This window comes from Megalopta genalis, chromosome 2, assembly GCF_051020955.1.
Source record: "Megalopta genalis isolate 19385.01 chromosome 2, iyMegGena1_principal, whole genome shotgun sequence".
Classification (NCBI taxonomy): Eukaryota; Metazoa; Arthropoda; class Insecta; order Hymenoptera; family Halictidae; genus Megalopta; species Megalopta genalis.
Genome location: NC_135014.1, coordinates 22,556,811 through 22,576,200, shown reverse-complemented (window position 1 = coordinate 22,576,200; position 19,390 = coordinate 22,556,811). Strand labels below are relative to the sequence as shown.

At 41.8% G+C, this 19,390-nt stretch overlaps 1 protein-coding gene across 2 annotated transcripts in view; it reads right to left on the bottom strand.

Annotated features, from left to right (window-relative positions):
• LOC117220565 (protein FAM151B) overlaps positions 1 to 19,390 on the bottom strand; it is a 58,367-nt gene that overhangs the window by 20,180 nt on the left and 18,797 nt on the right. The window contains exon 1 of one of the 2 annotated variants that reach the window (XM_033470653.2): positions 18,622 to 18,919. The exons of the other annotated variant lie outside the window; for it this stretch is intronic. Coding sequence (XP_033326544.2) covers positions 18,622 to 18,661 — 40 coding nt within the window. The 5' untranslated portion in view covers positions 18,662 to 18,919. Of the gene's footprint in view, positions 1 to 18,621; positions 18,920 to 19,390 lie in introns of those variants that run through there. 2 annotated transcript variants of the gene reach the window in all.

Genomic DNA, 19,390 nt, shown 5'->3' with positions numbered 1-19,390 from the left:
GTTTCGATTCCGGCCTCCGAACATTTCTGAGCGAAATTACTGTATTTCGCTGGAGCTTTCGCATGGGGCGCACGTTCCCCTCGCGCACATCGCGTTTATCCTAAACTGCATCGAGCCGTTTCGATACGATTACGAGAGAATAGCTCTAATGGATCAATTCCCCGCGGCTGAATGCAACGACGGCACCACCCATTCCGATATATGCGTCGGTTCTCTCCCTGTGGACAGGCTAGTTATCGATACAAACGTTCGTAAAGCCGAGTTTAAACGCGAGCACGCAACTACCAGTTACGCCACTTTCTTTTCCCGTGACCTGAAACCGAGATCGAGCCGTTCATCCGCCGCTCCTCCAACCTGCAATTCGTCGGCGATCGACGTGTCAACGGTGCACGCTACCTTTCCTCGATCCAGGTTCAATGCCGACTGCCAACAAGGTCGCCGCGGATCTTCCGAATGCTCGCTTTAACCCACTTGCACCCTAACCAGAACGATCCTGGGAGCAGACGCGGAATCTAATTTAATCGAGCGACTCCGAGGAAAGAAGCACAGCCCTGGCTAAGCAGATTAACCCTCCGACGACGGACATTCCCGAGTAGTTATGGCAGCCATGGCTTGGTCCTTTCAAATCTTTTTACGGTTGATATTCATTTGTATATTTTTAAACCCGAGATATTTTTTAATCGAGGCCAAAATTAATGCTTTTACTCGACCCAATATTAATAGTTGATAATTGCTAGTGACCGCCACGAAATTAGCATTTAGATGGAATCGACGCCGGCCATCCGAGGGTTAACACGTCCGGATGATTAAAAATAGTAATTTTCTTGATTGCTCGCGAAATGCAATTTAAAGTAAAAAAATCCAGTTATAAGATTTATTCGTGTAATTGAATCTGACAATTAAAAGAGCTATTTTGAACGAAGCAACGTATCTTAAGATTTGATTTAACTGTTTCATATCTTGTAAGTTTATAAGTTATCTACTTTTAACCATTTTTGTGTAACCGATTGTTAATGCATTTTCTATTGTATGTGAAATTATTATTATATATTAATATATATATTATTATTAATACAATTACAATTTTACATTTACAATTTTCCCATTGTGTAACAGAGGTTTCGCTGACCGAGTCAAAAATATCTGCGTTCGAAATATTAAAAACTACTAAAAACTATAGAATATTTCTTTCAACCGTGTTATTTTTGTATTAAGATGCAGCGTTTTAAAAAAAATGCGAGTAAAATTAAAAATTTAAAATATACCTTTAAATCTGTACTAAACCTGTTTCAAAATTTATAACAGAAACGGATACAGTATTTTTAGCTTTTCTTGGTTATTTTTGTGATCAATTTTACCCAGTGGCGCTCCCAGCGAGTTAAATATAAACAAATTTGACAGTGTAAAAGTTATTTTTGTACGTGATATGATAATTTTTAGCGACGGTCTCAGAATCGCCCGACTCGAGGGCGAAGGGTTTCGACAATGGAGAGTCCTGATATCGAAGGATCGATAATCGGGGTTCTACCGCTACATCCCCCTCCAAAAGTATTAGGACACCTGCTGATTTAGTATAAATTGTAACTTCTCATTCAGTCTGGGTAATGTTTTATGTTTAATATTACGCTTTATGGCATCGTATCGTCGAAAGTTAGAAAGTTAGAACTGTTTGCCACTTATGCAATTAGTTTACCCATTTATTAATATATTTTTTTTACGAAATATATGGATGGAAATAGGATTAGAAATAATAAGACGAATTGATAAAATGGATGCCGAAGTTACTGCAAAACGTTTGTAATTATAAGACGCGGTGAATATATCGACGAAATGAAAATTTAATTTTCTTTTATAAAATTGTCGTTATCTCTATTATAATATAAAATATAATATATATAATAATAATAATAATAACAATAATAATGATAACAATATATACGTACTTGTTACAATTTAATATAATTAACTTTAAAATAATATAGTTATATATGTAATAATATATAATATATATAATAATGTAATACGTAATAATAATAATATATACGTGTTTGTTGCAATTTAATACAATTAACTTCGAAATAAATTGAAGGACTTATAACAATTTCCTATCGGTTTCTCAAACTTATTTCATTTTCTGTGCGTGTCCCCACACTTTTGGCGGGTAGTGTACACGAGCAAAAATTGCTAGCTACGTCGATCGAGCACGGAGATCGTCTAAGCTCTGGTTCGAATTTCGCTGTCTGAAACGGTTTCCCCTTGAACTTCGTCTTTATCGATGGCTCGCGGAAGGACGTAAGGTACTTTCGCGTCACGCAGCGGATCGGAAAAATGATGAACGCGTTAGCGTACCGGCCCGGCGGCAGCCTTGCCAACGACGAAGAGCTTTTGATACGATAATAACGCGATAGATAGCCGCCGATCTATTTTCGCTGCGGCGCGGCTCGCCGCGATACCCTAACGGCTCTCGCCACGGCACCGCTTGACACACGGCCAGGAAAAAAAAGGCCTGTGAAACCGTTCCCCGTTGTGTTCCCCATTGTGACGCGATTCAGGATCCCCGACGAACCGTACAATCGGTAATCCGGGCCCGTGTCCCGGCACTTTTGTGCGGCCGACGCGCCGCGGCCCGCCCCGCAGCGCGCCGTTTATACGACTGTCCGGGATAAAAATCGTAACCTGCAACTTAATCAATTTTCGACCGAGATGCCTTAATAATTTGTCGAAGAATTTGTCAAAGGTGCGTCGCGTCGATTTGCGTACAAAAAATCATATGATTTCATAACAAAAATTCTTGTCGTTATTGTTCATCGAATAAATATGTAAAATAAAAATTCATTATATATAATGAAATAATAAAATATTATTATATATAATAAAATAATACAAAATTATTATATATAATGAAATAATACAAAATTTATTATATGTATATAATAAAATAATACAAAATTTATTATATGTATATAATAAAATAATACAAAATTTATTATATGTATATAATAAAATAATACAAAATTTATTATATGTATATAATAAAATAATACAAAATTTATTATATGTATATAATAAAATAATACAAAATTTATTATATGTATATAATAAAATAATACAAAATTTATTGTTCCGCCGAATACCGAGTAATTTTTATCCGAAAGAGATTTTTCTCGTTGATTTTGCGTTAGTGCCTGAAAATACGTAGCGATCGTTTCGAGCTAAATAACACCGAAGATCGCAACATTTCGCAAAAAAACAGTCTTTACACTGTCAAAATGTACTATCCGGAACATATCCAAACATTGTCAAAATGTACTATATCGGAAGAGGAGATACGATTAATCGAGTCTTGCGGCTGTCGTTTTTATAGTTACCGATCGTCAACGACTATACAAATGAGCCGCATGCGAATAATAAAAAAACATATAATACATAATAAAAATAATCTTGACATAACCTTGCGGCTCGTTTCTATAATTACCGATTGTGAACACCTATAAAAAGAAGCCACAACGCTCGAATAATCGTATCGCTCGGAGAACTCGCTTGAAATTAATCTCTTGCTGAATTTTTTGAACATTCCGTTGCCAAATATGATTATTTCGAGCAGATACGAAGCAGTGACTTTTTTCCATTCCGTCCATTGATGGCCGCACTGTGCGCCGCGACCCGCAGCGGCCCGCCACGGCCCGATTCACCGTCGAAATTGCTCGGCGTTCGCGGCGGGCCGACAACGCGCGCGCCGAAACTCTGCCTCTGCCTCTCCCGAGAACTTTGTAGGCCACGGGGAGGAATAATTCTCTGGTCCGTCTCTGATCGATACACACCGGGTCACCGTTTGCAACGTGAAATATTATCGCTGCAAGCAGCGGGGACAGGATGTATAGCGGCGACGAGGCTCGCCGACGTGACCGTGAGCGATTGATACACCTTTCGCGATCCGGCACAAGGAAAACTGTCCGCGCTTTTTATTTAGCTCGTTCTTACGTTCCTCACACCTTGATTCCCACGCCGCGAGGCCGACGATCGCTGGAAAACTGAATTCTCTCAACGATCTAGCCGATCTAATGCGTCCCTTTCTGCGAAACTTCGCCGTTCGCGCTCCAAAAACTGAGACCACGGTGCGCCCAATTCCGTTTCTACACGGTTTTGATTTAACACGTTCCGTGCCGAGCTTTTTTTACTCGAATCTTCACACTTTGATATTTTACTAAAACTTGATGTATTACGTGCAATTATTAATTCTCGTACACATAACAACGTAACAAAAACTTATCAACGCCCATTCTTGCGGTGGAAATTGATTCTTCGGTTCTAAATTTCTTGTAAACAATTTGTTCAGTTCACTAAGTAAACATGCAAGCGTGTACCATCGATGGTACACGTGGCACGGAACGTGTTAAGGGCTGGCAAGGCCCTTCTCGCGTGAAAAGTGTATTTGCAAAATGAATTTCTACGTATTTGAATTTAACGTGAAAAATGCTAGAAGAATACATATTTTCCAAATTTTATCTTGAAAATTACTGGTTGCGGGTATTCACAGGGTTGCCACCTCCCCCTCCCCTCCAACAAGGTCTTGAGAAGTAAATTCAATTTCCTTTTTTTACACGATTTTATTCGATCCAGCACGTTTTTTAATTCCTTAATTTCTGATCGTTTCCAGTTTCCAACAGTGGCGAATAAACTTTTCTTTGAAATAGTAATTGTATGTTAATATATTTGAAATGCTATTTCCATATGCGACTGCTAGACTGTGGATCTTTATGCAGTACAAAATTTGTCTAAGGTAATTGTAAGGAACGTAAGTTTGATGGAAATCTCTTTTCTCTTTTAATAACTGTAACAAGTTCAAAATATAATGTAACGGTATCCTCGAATTCTTCTAATTCCTTCACAATTTTCAATTTGGCCAATTCACGTTCGACATAAATGCATAAGATCCGCAGTCTAGCGACTAATGTTTCAACAAAAACGATTCGCCAAATTCTATATTACACGAGAAGATAAAAATATTTACAGTCCATTTGCTGTTTCGACGTTTTTCAATTCCCGAATTTGTGATCGTTTTCAATTCGCATATGTTACCTTAATTACCTTTATTCGTTCTATTCGCCTCGATTCTAGATACCGTTTCAACGTTTTTCAATTCCTGAGATTTCTGGTCGTTTTCAATTTACATATGTTACTCTCGCGCCACTATAATTACCCTAACTCTCCAACAATAAGTCTAAGATAATTTCTCCGACTTATTTCCGTTCCACACGACTCACATCCTATGCAATCAGGAAACTGAGTTCTACGATTACACGTTCAACAGTGTTTCAAGTACGAACAATATCGTGTAAGAAGGTCTAACGATGCCTCAGCGCAGAAACTGGCCGCGTCAGGATTTAATTAGTAAGAAGCCGCGCCATCGATTCCCCGGAGAATTTCAAACTGCTCTGCTCCGCCGGCGAGCTAACTAAAGAAAATTGTTCGGCAGAAGGAGCATTCGTTATCGACGCGAAAATAAAATAAAATGAAAAATTCCCCCGTCGAGGATGTAGTCGTACGTCATTGCGCGAGGCAGCCTCGTTTATATTCATATCTCGGGTTAAAAATAAAGGATGCTGTTGCTTTTTCGATACTTCATGCATTGCTTGCGACTATTCTTGGCGCGAGTAATGCAAGATGGTTGAAGTTTCAGCTTGACAACTTGTCGGAGAAACTTTGCCGCGGCGCTGTATCGATTGCAACTAATCCGATTCATTAATCGAGGCGTGAGTAATTCAAAGGACATCCGACGAACGCCGAGTGGAAATAGAACATCCGACGAATGTCGCAAACGCGCGCGTTACCTCTGACGGGCGTTCTCTTATTACGGGTGCAAACGATATTTTGGAAACACCTGGAGGAAAGGCTTTGGTAAACGGCGCGAGAATGCGGCCGATGTCGTTCGTGACGCATCGCGCGTGCATTCCGTGCGAGTAATTGAACGATGCGACGATACCCCGGTATCGGCGAGCAAATTTGCAACGCGGCTCGGGTGTAAATTCAACTGCAAATATTTTCCATCGGTTGACGCGGTCCCGTTCCAACTTTCTCGAAACAGTCGTCTCTATCGCGAAATTGATTCGTTCCTAATATTGTCGATTCTAGACGCTGCCACGTCGACCACCTCGACAATTTCATACAATCGAAGCGTTTTATTCGACATCAGGACCGCCGAGCCATCAATGGCACCAATGTTTATTGTTTTATAATAACGGCAAGGCTGGAGTTATTTAAACTTCGGAGGATCTCGATTAGAATACAAACTTTACTAAGGAAGCTTATTTAAAACTTTATCGTAGAGAAACATTTTTATACCATTTTTATAGTATTTTTAATACCATTATTATAACATTTTTGTAACTTCGTTATTTTCGCAAATTCGAACAAATCGTTTCGCACGCACGTTCTGCGATGCTTGAAAAAAAGAAGAAACAATGCAGGAAGACTGATCTCGTGTGCAACGATTAGGACTGTGTTCTACGGTAACAGTTTCATCGGCGAGACAGATAATTCATGTTTATTACGCGGCCGCATTTGCTCGACTGCTTGAACATCGATATCGCGAGCGAACGCCTAGAATTTTATAGCGTCTCGAACGAACGGAATTCGTACTTAACAGGTAACAAGCAGAAATCTTCATCGCGAGCCAGGCCCCGTCGAAGCACGGCAATAAGTTGCCGACGAATGAAATTGCGCGTGCAATTAAAGGCGAACGGGAATTGGCCGTGCAGTTAAAGACGAATGATACTGCAACGTGCAATTAAAGGCGAATGAAAATGCATGTGCAATTAGGGACGGATAAAACTGGATAGGCGACGAACGGACGGGAAAGCGAAACGGCTCTCGAAATCTATGTTTCGGTGGCACAGTAGCAGCAGCAGAGTCGCTTCTTTCCAGAGCGTCATGGGAACAGGATCGAGAGAAAGACTTGTTGAAAAATTCCGGCGAATGTAACCGCAGTCGACGCGCGTTTGCTTAGTCAGGATTAGCTTAGCGAGATCAGGCAACAGTCGTTTCCGAGAGCAAATATTTCGCGTACGTGAGCAAAACGATTAATACGACGCGGTACGTGGGCCCCGTATCCTTCCAAGAATCGCGATCGAGACACGTCGCGATCTCCAGTGTTGCGTGGACCCAGGTGTATCCGCTCGGGGATTCGTTGTTAACGTGCCCGCATTACGCTCACGTTTCGTTACGACACCTTCTTTTCAAAGCCGATGCCAGAGTCGTAAACAGGTTCGACAGACTCGGCGGTCTCGCTAATTGCTCTGTGAACACGATTCGAGACGACTGGCAGGTTAACTAGCGCGATTTTACGAACCGTCGACACCTTCTCCGCGCGTCGGAAAATCGTCGACGAACGCCCCATTTAACCCTCGCGGGGCCCATTTCGACCCACGGTATTTGAATTGTGCACTTAATTACTTGATTTATATATATATTATTACATATATCCATTACATATTTTTATTATTATATATTATTGTATGTTATATTTTATTATTACATATTATATATATTTATTATATATAATCATATATAAATTTTAATACAATAAATCGCTATTGCGTTAGGAACAACGAAAAGGCTGTGAAGTCTGCAGGAAACATCTTCAGAAATACGTTTTAAAAAATGGCCGGATAAAGCTCGAAATTGTCGTAAACATCATCGATAGTACAATTGTAAAAATGGTCCGCCGTCCGAGGATTATGCGCGATTTTTCGCACGGACAATCGACGGCTCTAAAATTCCGTAACTTCGATCACAATAATTTCTCCGTTCGAATTTAAATACTATGGCGGATCTTCGTTTTTCGTGCGTCTGCGTTCACTGCAGATTTCACCGAAACATCTCAACGCCTCGACGATTAACGAAACTGTGTTTACAGTAAATTCTCCCTAATTGACGCAAGGCTCGAATAATCGTACCACCCCTTCCCAAATTGTCCATTTTAGTGCGTCAATCTGAGCGTTAATTAGGAAGAATTTTCCCGTACTCCTGTTCTCTTACGGTTTTCGTGCAATGCTACGATTTCCAAACGATTTCCTTTTTTCGACAGCAAGCTATTCGCGACGCTAAAGGCACATTCAACCGAATACGGCGAAAGTTGTAACAATAATTTCCTCGCAGAACTAGTTGAAATCGGTTATTTCGCTTCCGTCTCGCTACAAAGCCGTGCTACGGTTTCCTTGCGATGAACAGTGTTTCAACAGACCCATGATTTTGTGGAAAAATCGGGGAAAATTGATTCTTTGAAATAGTGGCAAATAAACTTTTCTTTGAAATAGTAATTGTATGTTAATATATTTGAAATGCTATATCCATATGCAACAGCTAGACTGAGGATCTTTATGCAGTATTAAAATTGTCTAAGGTAACTGTAAGGAACGTAAGTTTGATGGAAATCTCTTTTCTCTTTTAATAATTGTAACAAGTTGAAAATATAATGTAACAGTATCCTTGAATTCTTCTAATTCCTTCACAATTTTCAATTTGGCCAATTCACGTTCGACATAAATGCATAAGATCCGCAGTCTAGCGACTAATGTTTCAACAAAAACGATACGCCAAATTCTGTGTTACACGAGAAGATAAAAATATTTACAGTCCATTTGCTGTTTCGACGTTTTTTAATTCCCGAATTTGTGATCGTTTTCAATTCGCATATGTTACCTTAATTACCTTTATTCGTTCTATTCGCCTCGATCCTAGATACCGTTTCAACGTTTTTCAATTCCTAAATTTCTGGTCGTTTTCAATTTACATAATGTTACTCTCGCGCCACTATAATTACCCTAACTCTCCAACAATAAGTCCAAAATAATTTCTCCGACTTATTTCCGTTCCACACGACTCACATTCTATGCAATCATGAAACAGAGTTCTACGATTACACTTTTAACAGTGTTTCAAGTACGAACAATATCGTGTAAGAACGTGTAACGATGCCGCAGCGCAGAAACTGGCCGCGTCAGGATTTAATTAGTAAGAAGCCGCGCCATCGATTCCCCGGAAAATTTCAAACGGCTCGGCACCACCGGCGAGCCAACTAAAGAAAATTGTTCGGCAGAAGGAGCATTCGTTATCGACACGAAAATAAAATGGAGTGAAAATTTTCTCGTCGAGGATATAGTCGTACGTCATTGCGCGAGGCAGCCTCGTTTATACTCGTGTCTCGAGTTAAAAATAAAAGATGGAAGATCTATTTTTCCCCAGACCTGTCATTTCGCACGTAGTTTACGTTCACGTCCCGTTGGATCGCCTATAATATAGCCGTCTTCCTCTCGGAAGTGTGACTTTTTTCTAATTGCCCGTCGACGAGAAAACGCCCACGGAAAACGCTGATGCAGAAGGAGATCGGTGTTTTACTTGCATCAGGAATATCTGCGATCTACTCCGCCCTGCATCGAATATTCTAGTTAGGATTCCCGCGTGGCGGCAAGGTGTAATTGCGCAAATCGTTTCCGACGATGGGCCGGCCGTTCATCGAATAGATAATTTTCCGAGCCGGAAACGCGATCGGTCTCGAGCGATCTAGCCACGCCCAGCCGCTACATCGACCCGTTATTTATCGTTGACAAATATTTTCCGAGTGGCCCCGTAATACTTGTTCTCGCTTCGTCGAAATCGGGAACGCGACAGCTCCGAGCCTGATACAAACGGGAATTAGAGCCGTGTGAGTCACGCTCCTCCTCGATAGATAAGAATGCAGTCGCCGAGAGGCACCTTCTATACGCCAGCCGTCAGGGTAAACACGGGCCATCGTGGTTTTCTTGCGCAAACGGTATCAGGGCAAACAAATTTTGATTGCGGAGCCGACGACGATGTCGTCGGTCACGTTGCCGCCGCGGCACCGATCGAAAATTCTGATAATACACGGGATTAGGTGGGCGGGGAGATCGCTTATCGAACTGCTCAGCCGCTCACGTACACCGGCTGCGGTTCCGCGACGACCTGTTGTTTAATGCTCGCCGTACAATCTTCGTAAAATCGTTCGATCGCGGCCGAACCGCTTTTACGATATTAACAGCGATAGGCGGCGTTCTTCGATCACTGGCAATCGAGACGCTACGGTCGACCACCTTCTTCTGATCGCTACGAATCATCGATTGCTCCTCGAAGACGCTTCAGCCTATCTCGAGTATCGCGCAACATAGTGGGACGATTTTTGAAATTCTTCGATTAAAAGAGTTGTAAAACGTTCTTACACGATATCGTACGTACTTGAAACACTGTTAAAAGTGTAATCGTAGAACTCTGTTTCATGATTGCATAGAATGTGAGTCGTGTGGAACGGAAATAAGTCGGAGAAATTATTTTGGACTTATTGTTGGAGAGTTAGGGTAATTATAGTGGCGCGAGAGTAACATATGTAAATTGAAAACGACCAGAAATCTCAGGAATTGAAAAACGTTGAAACGGTATCTAGGAGCGAGGCGAATAGAACGAATAAAGGTAATTAAGGTAACATATGCGAATTGAAAACGATCACAAATTCGGGAATTGAAAAACGTCGAAACAGCAAATGGACTGTAAATATTTTTATCTTCTCGTGTAATACAGAATTTGGCGAATCGTTTTTGTTGAAACATTAGTCGCTAGACTGCGGATCTTATGCATTTATGTCGAACGTGAATTGGCCAAATTGAAAATTGTGAAGGAATTAGAAGAATTCAAGGATACTGTTACTCCATATTTTCAACTTGTTACAGTTATTAAAAGAGAAAAGAGATTTCCATCAAACTTACGTTCCTTACAGTTACCTTAGACAGCTTTTATACTGCATAAAGATCCACAGTCTAGCAGTTGCATATGGATATAGCATTTCAAATATATATTAACATACAATTACTATTTCAAAGAAAAGTTTATTTGCCACTATTTCAAAGAATCAATTTTCCCCGATTTTTCCACAAAATCATGGGTCCGTTGAAACACTATTAATCACAAGGAAACAATAGCACAACTTTGTAGCGAGATGGAAGCGAAATAACCAATTTCAACTAGTTCTGCGAGGAAATTATTGTTACAATTTTCGCCGTATTCGGTTGAATGTGCATTTAGTGCCGCGAATAAAATTTTGGAAGCAGAATTATAGAGATCGCGGTTTCGAAGAGAACGAAGTTGCGATGATAGATCGATGATTGATCGATGATAGATCCTCGACGGGAACTCCGCCTATCTCGAGTTGAAACCAAATAACGCGACACGGTTGCATCATTTCTCGATCTTCGCCATACATTGCTTCGTTCGCGAAGGCTCGAGTACGTACATCGTAAATGGAGCAAACTCGATTTAATTAAAGATAGAAGTGTATCGGGACGATCTCGACGATCTAGAATCGAAACGAACGAGAGCAATAATATCAAAATTCCACAGATTACGCTTTCGAGGAAAACACGATCGATCGATCGATGTACAGTGATCAACGATTTTTCGGAGGCAATCAGAGTAAGATCCGCATAAAAGCACAATGTCATCGGTTTAAACACGAGATGAAAATCAATTAAGAAACAAAACTCTCCAAATTTCCCTATCCAATCAAAACGCGATGATCGATCGATAAATCTCCTCGATAACACTTATTTACGATCGTTCCATATAGTGTCGCATAGTTGAACGGTTTTTCAAACTTCATCGTACATTGTTATCTCGACGAGTGCGCGAGCAAGCATCCACACCATGAGTTCATCGTGACAATTAAAGATCCGCAGTATCGGGAAACAATTCGATCAATTTGGAAACAATCCGGTCAATTTAAAAACAATCTTGTCAATTTAGAGATAATCCGATCAATCTAGAAGCAATCCGATCAATCTAGAAACAATCCGATCAGCCTAGAAATAATCCGATCGAACGAATGAATAGAATCACGCCGGTGCATCAAGAAGCAAAATTCTGCGACGTCGCGCATAAAGAAGCCGCGGAATTGAAATCGGAAGCGGATTTTCCGCGTAACGAAATAATTGCGTATTCAGCGGCGACGTGTCAAAGGATGTCTGCCGTCTCTTTCATCCGGCGTTCCCCGGCAAGAGGCGAAGAACTATGTCGCGTCGACTTCGACAGAGGATCCCGACCGGCTCGGGAAGAAGCTCCCCGGTTCGCCGGTTTCTGATTTATTCGCGTCGCCATTATCTGTGTCCCCCGATGAAATATTGCGAACGAAGAGAGCCGGGGATAGATACGGCGGCGCGAGGCGTTCCCGCGGGTCCCACAATAATATTTATGGCAAACGATGCTTGGTCAAGTGCGCGAGCATCGTCGAACACGCTCGCTCTCGGCTCCCTGTTTATAAATGACGGCGACTCGTTAATTAGCCCGCGAACGCGGACGCGGCCGTGTTTATCGTCGTTAAATAGAAAAGCTGACGCGCGTATCGATCCGCGCCCGGGCCCGCTCGATTAGACTAATTAGTATTATTAATACGTCCTAATGGGCTCGGTCAGGCGATGATTCATTTCGCACCGCTAATTGTCTCTCCGCGTGAAATCCTCCCCGCGTCTAGGCGTCGTCGACGCCTTCGGATATGCTTCTAAAACTTCTTTACGATCGGTATCGCGGTCTCCGGTGCTCCTGTGGCTTCCATCTCCCGCTTACCTCGCCCTTAATTAATTAATAACGCGCCCTCGCGATTAGATCGCGCGTTCGTGACGCACGCGAATTTTTCAATTACGGAGAACCGATTAATCCTCGTTAGACAGTCGCACGCAGGGAATTGGTATCATTTTCGCTCGATAGTTCCAGCCGACGAATGTTGTTTCGTTCGGAGTCAGGGTCGGCCAGGTCTTAATCATTCCCTTTTCATGTTTCGAGCGAAATTTGTTTCTCAATTTATTTCCCAATTTATTTCCCAATTTTCCTTCAGCTTGTGAACAAAAATCTCGCGGCTCATTTTTATAGTCGCCGATCGTCGATCATTATAAAAACGAGGTGCAAAGCTCGAATAATCCTCTCCCCAAAATTGTCCATTTTTGTTTACAAGCTGCAGGGAAATTAGGGAGAAGTTTCTGTAATCTATTTCTGTCTGACATTTGCGGTCGACAAATGTTAATATTGTTTTAATTTGAATATTCTACTAATTTCAAATTCAGCATTATTATTTCTCGGGATGATCCACTTTCGTCCGACACTTCGAGCCGACAAATTTTCTTTCATTCTGACTGTCGGATCTTAACATTCCTCAGTTTTTGTTTCAAGCGAAAGTATTTCTCAGGATAATCTGTGTATATCTGTTCGACGAATTTTGTTTCGCTTCGATTGTCGGATCTTAACACTAGATTTTCGGAGCACACGAAAACCGCTGTTTTATATTAGTTTATGAAAGTAACAATAAGACATTTATTCTGATTTTTAACAAGTGTCATTGTAAGTAACATATATAAATTGAATAAATCTTTACGATATGAATAATCGTAAATCAAAAAATTAGTGATCCGTCATTTCGACGGATTCCGTAAATCTAGTGTTAATAATCTACTAATTCTAAATTCAGCATAACTACTTCTCGGGATGATCCACTTTTGTCCGATACTTCGTGTCGACAAATGTCGTTTCAGATTTTAATTAATTTCAAATGTCAGATTTTAATTAAATTTTTTGATGTCGTAACGGTACATTAACAAAGTTTTGCTGCGTCCTTGAAGACGTTAGGCTGTCGACTTTCGCTTTCGAACACATCGCGCCGTCGAGCGCCGTTATTATGTCTGTTTAGGTGTTAATGACGAGAACAAGTTCACTGAGACGAATCGAACCCGACGAGACCACGGTGTTACACCGTTCGCGAACCGGGTAAATAGTCGATTTCGTCTTGAACCGTGTATCGAGAATAGCGTATTATTCGCGGGATATTTCGGAAAACGATTTCGCCCGAGTTTTGAAACGTTTCCGTCCCGGCAAATATTATGGTTCGAACAGTTCGGGCTTCTTTTGCCAACGAACGTATTAAACGCTAACATATCTTATGCATCTGTAAAAACGTAAACTCAAGCTGCTTATCTAATCGATCCGACAAGCTGTCGTATGTCACAGCGACTAGAACAAAAAAACATGCTCCGATCCAATTAAAACGTAAGCCAAGAATTAAGCCTCGGATTAAGATATTTCTAATATTTCTTTTCTCATGGTTATTATGATAGACGGAGATTGTTATCTTGTTAACACACTGACACATCGGGAAATTAATTGCTACGATAATCTCTGTTATATCTTATTCATTTCAGAAAGTAATCGTGCAGCGTTACCTTTTATAACTTATAATTTGATAAAATGAAGTATTTTAATTTGACGAAACTGATATACAATAACAATTGTAATAAATTCTAAGCTAATTCATTTTCTATTATTCGAATTTTATCTTATTCTATTATATATATTAATTCTCTGATTTTGCTATCCATTAACTATTACTATCTATCAACTATTAACTTTTTATTTATTAACTATTATCATTCTGCATCATCCTAGCCAATTAAATTTTATTTTAGCCTATTTTTCACGATATCCATTTTAGCCTATATTTGATCTTATTGTACGCTATTTTATATTTGTCTTTATATTTTATTCAATGTTAGCCTCCGTAATGATGATTAGTTCCCCCCGGGGAACTAATGTGATCCCGGGGGAACATGAATTGGAAAATAAATATTATATTTTATATATTAAAAATATTATATTGAAGATATTATACATTAAATATATATATATTTAATATATAATATTTTCAATATAATTTGTATATAATTATATAATATTTCAATATAATTTATATATATAAATAATATAAATATAAATATAAATATATATATATATATATATATATATATATATTCATCACATAATATTTTTATATAATTTCTATATAATATTTTATACAGAAATATGTATGTACATACATACACATATAAAGACATTTGCCGCTTTGAGACACTCGCGGATCATTGCCTCCGCTATTTCTGATCGCCGACGTTCGCGAGGACGCTGAAAGGGCGCGGTTTTCAAATTCCGCGAGCATCCTCGCGTGCCGCGATCAGAGTTCTCGCGCGATGCGCAATCGAATCAATCGGCGCCGGTTATTTCGAATGAGGAGGGCGTTCGGCATCGGGCAAAGCGGCCCCTAAGAGCAGTTTATTTTCGCAGTATTTTTGCGCGGCGCGTTAGTTGCATGTCAGGCGCGGCTCAACGCGGCACCCGGCACGGCACGTTCACGGTGTTAATCTATTTTTAAGAGGGGGCACCGCGTTACAAAGAGCGCCACCGTTCCGTTGGAAAGCGCTGGGAAACGGCAGCCGAGGAACGCGGAAAACGGAGAAAGAAGCTGGAGAAACGCGGCTCGAGCAGCCATCGCGTCGCAGCTCCTGGCTGCGCTGTGACCCAGCTTAACACCGCGTTTGCATTTCGAAATTAATCCCGTCTCACGAGGCCACTTCGACGGAACGCGACAAGCAAACGCCGCTGTCCTTCTTTGAAAATCAATCCGCTAATTTAAGCGGGTTCTTCTCCGTCGCGCCTGCTCTCCGGGAATCACCGTGCTTCGAATTCTCGTCCAGCAGCTTGACAAACTTTTCAAGCGGCCCACGCGTTTTCGAAATGTCGAGGAACGACGCGCTAACGAGGCCCTCGGATTTAGTGCAGTTACGCGGACCAATTCTCCGGCAATTTTCGCTCCGTGCGCCGCGGATCGATTTTTGGGGAAATTTTGTTGAATCGTTGGGAAAATTGTATAGTTTACTGTGACAACGGAGCCCGTAAAAGTCACGCAAAATCAGAAGAGGATGTACAGGGTGTCCCCTGTATGGCAACAAAATTATGGCACTTCCGGGAAATGAGGGATTCCTGAGGCGATTTGAAGTAACTTTTTCCTTAGCGAAAATTCAATCCGCGGCTTCGTTTAAGAGTTATCAACGAAAAACACTGACCAATGATGGCGTATGGCTGACGCCCCGCCCTCACGACCACTGCTACTGCGTCAGTCGACCAGCGCGACGCGGCATTGACCGCAAGGGCGAAGCGCCGGCCGCACTCGCTCTCCGATTGGTCAGTGTTTTTCTTTAATAACTCGTGAACGAAGCCGCGGATTGCATTTTCGCTAAGGAAAAAGTTGCTTCAAATCGCCTCAGGAGTCCCGCATTTCCCGGAAGTACCATAATTTTAGGACAACCTGTATATAGTAATGCAAAAATAGATGAATGAGATTATCATCGTTCCGCGGATTTCATGTAATTACGATTAAATCGTTTATATGAAATACGAAATAACGAAGACATCGGAAGAATTCAAAGATCTCATTTCAATCTTTTTAATTAATTGAGATTGTTAGAAGAACTTCTTGCAAGAAGAGTTTCTTGCAATTGAATCAGAAAACTTTTAACGAACTTGATTTTCGTATATATTTACGATTAAATTGTTTACATGAAATACGAAACGACGAAGACGTCACAAGAATCCAAGGATCTCATTGCATTCGTTTTAATTAATTGAGATTATTAGAATCGTTGTTTCTTGGAATTGAATCGGAAAATAGACTAATAAAACTCCAGTTTCAAGATTGATAAAATAATCATGCGGCAGCCAAAGTCAAGAGAAATCATGCCAAAAATCCACTCTTTTGCGCCGTCGATCTCCTTCAATATTTTAGGAGACAAAACGTGTTATTTGGGCGTCCCGTGAAAACGCAATTCAGAACAAAGTGATATTCTTCGAAAAACCTGCAGTTTCATGAATTTGATAGCATATCGTGGTCGAGAATCGACAATTCGATCCAGCCGCTCGCTTCTATAGCAACGTACCGAGACGAATAAAGTCCTCTAACCCCCCCGTGCACCGATGTCGATTCAACTGTGAGAAAGAAAAGCTCCGGTTTCTATCCGCGTTTCACGTTCTACAGAATCGAAGTCGTTCTTTCCAACGGAAGAGAAATTATCCTTTTGCTAAAATACGTGGATTCGATCCTCTAAAACGAGTCTCGCTTTCAAAGAAATTTTACCCCAAAATTTCGAAATCTGCAGACCGCTCGATATTTAGCGATTAAGCTTGAATTATTTAGCAATTCAAATTATTCAGTAGTTCAAAGGATAAATTCGTGTAACATATAAAATGTTTGTTCTTGATTCTCTCTGTATTTTTTCAACAGAAAATAAGTTATCCTTTATCGAAATTTATTTTCCTTTATCGAAATACACTGAATCGATTCTCCAAAACGAGTCTTGCTTTTGAGATCAAATTTAACCCCAAAATTTCGAATTCTTTAGTCTGCTACAATATTTAGCGATTAAAGTTGAATTATTTAGTAATTCAAATTATTCAGTAATTCAAAGGATAAATTCGTGTAGCATATAAAATGTTTGTTCTTGATTCTCTGAATTTTTTCAACAGAAAACAAATTATCCTTTTATTGAAATACATTGTAATCGATTCTCTAAAACGGGTCACGCTTTCAATCAATTTCGAATTCTATCGTCTGCTGCAATATATTCAGCGATTAAAGTTTAATTACTTAGTAATTGAACTATTTAACAATCGATTTATTTAGTAATTTAAATTATTTAGTAATTCGAAGGAAAAGCTCTCGAAGCATATCAAAATCTGTATCCTTAATTCTCCGACTCTTTTCGATAGAATATAAATTACCCCTTTATTAAAATACATCGAATCGATTCTCTAAAACGGCTCTCGCGTCCCATCAAATTCCACCCCGAAATGTCAAACCTCGCAAGCCTCTGCAAAACCCATCATCCTTTCGCAAGGGAATAATTCAATTCCGTGACTCTCCGCAGCAGAAAAAAATCATCGTTTTACTGAAATAATCTTTTTTTGACTGCAAAATCTCGAACTCTACGGACTGCCACAATTTCCCACGATCCAACCGAACGCGTCGAAATAGAACGAAACACGCGAAGCCCGTCGAAGATCCGGATTCCGTTCCTCGTCGACGAATTTCGCGAACAGGGCCAAAGTAATTATGTCATCGGGCCCCGAGACGGTGGCAGCGGACGTGTCAATGTCGCAATTACGGGAACGGCGCGCAAGGGTTGATCTCGGCTCCGCGCCGGTGGAAACAACGGGGAGCGAGAGCCGCCGAGAGAGCGCTCGACGATCGAGAAACGTCCGCTGCTCTAGGATCTAATCGATACGAGGCGTAGAAAATCCGCGAGAGACGGCTGCCTTCGTGTTCCCTCCCGTCGGAGATCGTTAAAGGATCGCGACGGGAAGAGAGGAGCGGCGGTCTCTGCGCCGTGTTCGTTTCCGTTGCGAGGGATTCAATTGCGTGAATTCGCGACACACGCAGGAAAGAACGCCTCTGGCCTCTTGTGCGGAGGGTGTTCCTTGGTTACGCAACGACGGCGACGACTCGCACAAACGCGCGAGTACGCGTGAAAAAGCTGAGCCGTGGCAGCGAAGTTCCCGTGAACTTCGACGTCTCCGAGAAGATCCCATCGAAGAAGGGAGCTCCGAAGGCGCGGTGCAGTCTCGGCGGAAAATCTGGTCGCCGAGAGTCACGGCGCGGAATCGAACGTTCGCGAGAAAGCTCGCCGGGATATATCTGGTCGAAACGCGGCGCCGTTTCGGCGTCGTGGTAGATGATGATAGGCAACTTACGGAGCACTGCCAGCAGCAGAACGACGATAGCACCCTTCATGGTCAACAACACGGTATACTCGCGGCAAGCGAAGAGGAAAGTGCGACGCGTACTGGCGGACTTCTCGTCGGACGACGTCGACCAGGTCTGGGGGCTCTCTCTGCCTCGTGCGGGAAGAAAGAGGGAGGAGAACGATAGGGGGAGTGAGATGGAGAGAGAGAAAGAGAGAGGAACAAGAGAGGGAGAGATAGCAACCGGCGCGGCTCTGCTCTCTCGACGACACACCCGGTCAGCACGACGGCTTCGAAACGACTGGCGGGTCGCTTCGGTCTTCTCTGCGAGAACGTGGCCAAACGTGGCGTCGACGGATCCCCGAATACCCGTCGCAATATGGAGCCAAGCGTGTCCACACGGGGTTGATCATGGTTGGAGCCGGCTGGGCAGCCCCGCGCCGGACCCACGCCGTGCACGCACACGTGCCCGAACACTTCACGGTCCCAGACAGCCGATGAAACGTGGGGTGAATAAGTGGCCGCGGGGTGGGGGGAGGGGCGCGGGGGGCAGGAAGGGCCCTCTCGATCCCGGAGGGACGTGGATCGAATCCGAAGTCGCCTAGCCTAGCTCTAGCGTGAAGGGTTCGCGAGCTTTGAACGCTTGCTTCGAAAACCGGTGCCGTTTTTTTTCTCTTTCATTATTTCGCCGACCCTTTCGCCGAACACTCGACGAGCACGAAAATTTCGTGTAATCGTCGTCCATTGCTGATCCACGTCGCCGAGTACTCTTTCTAGG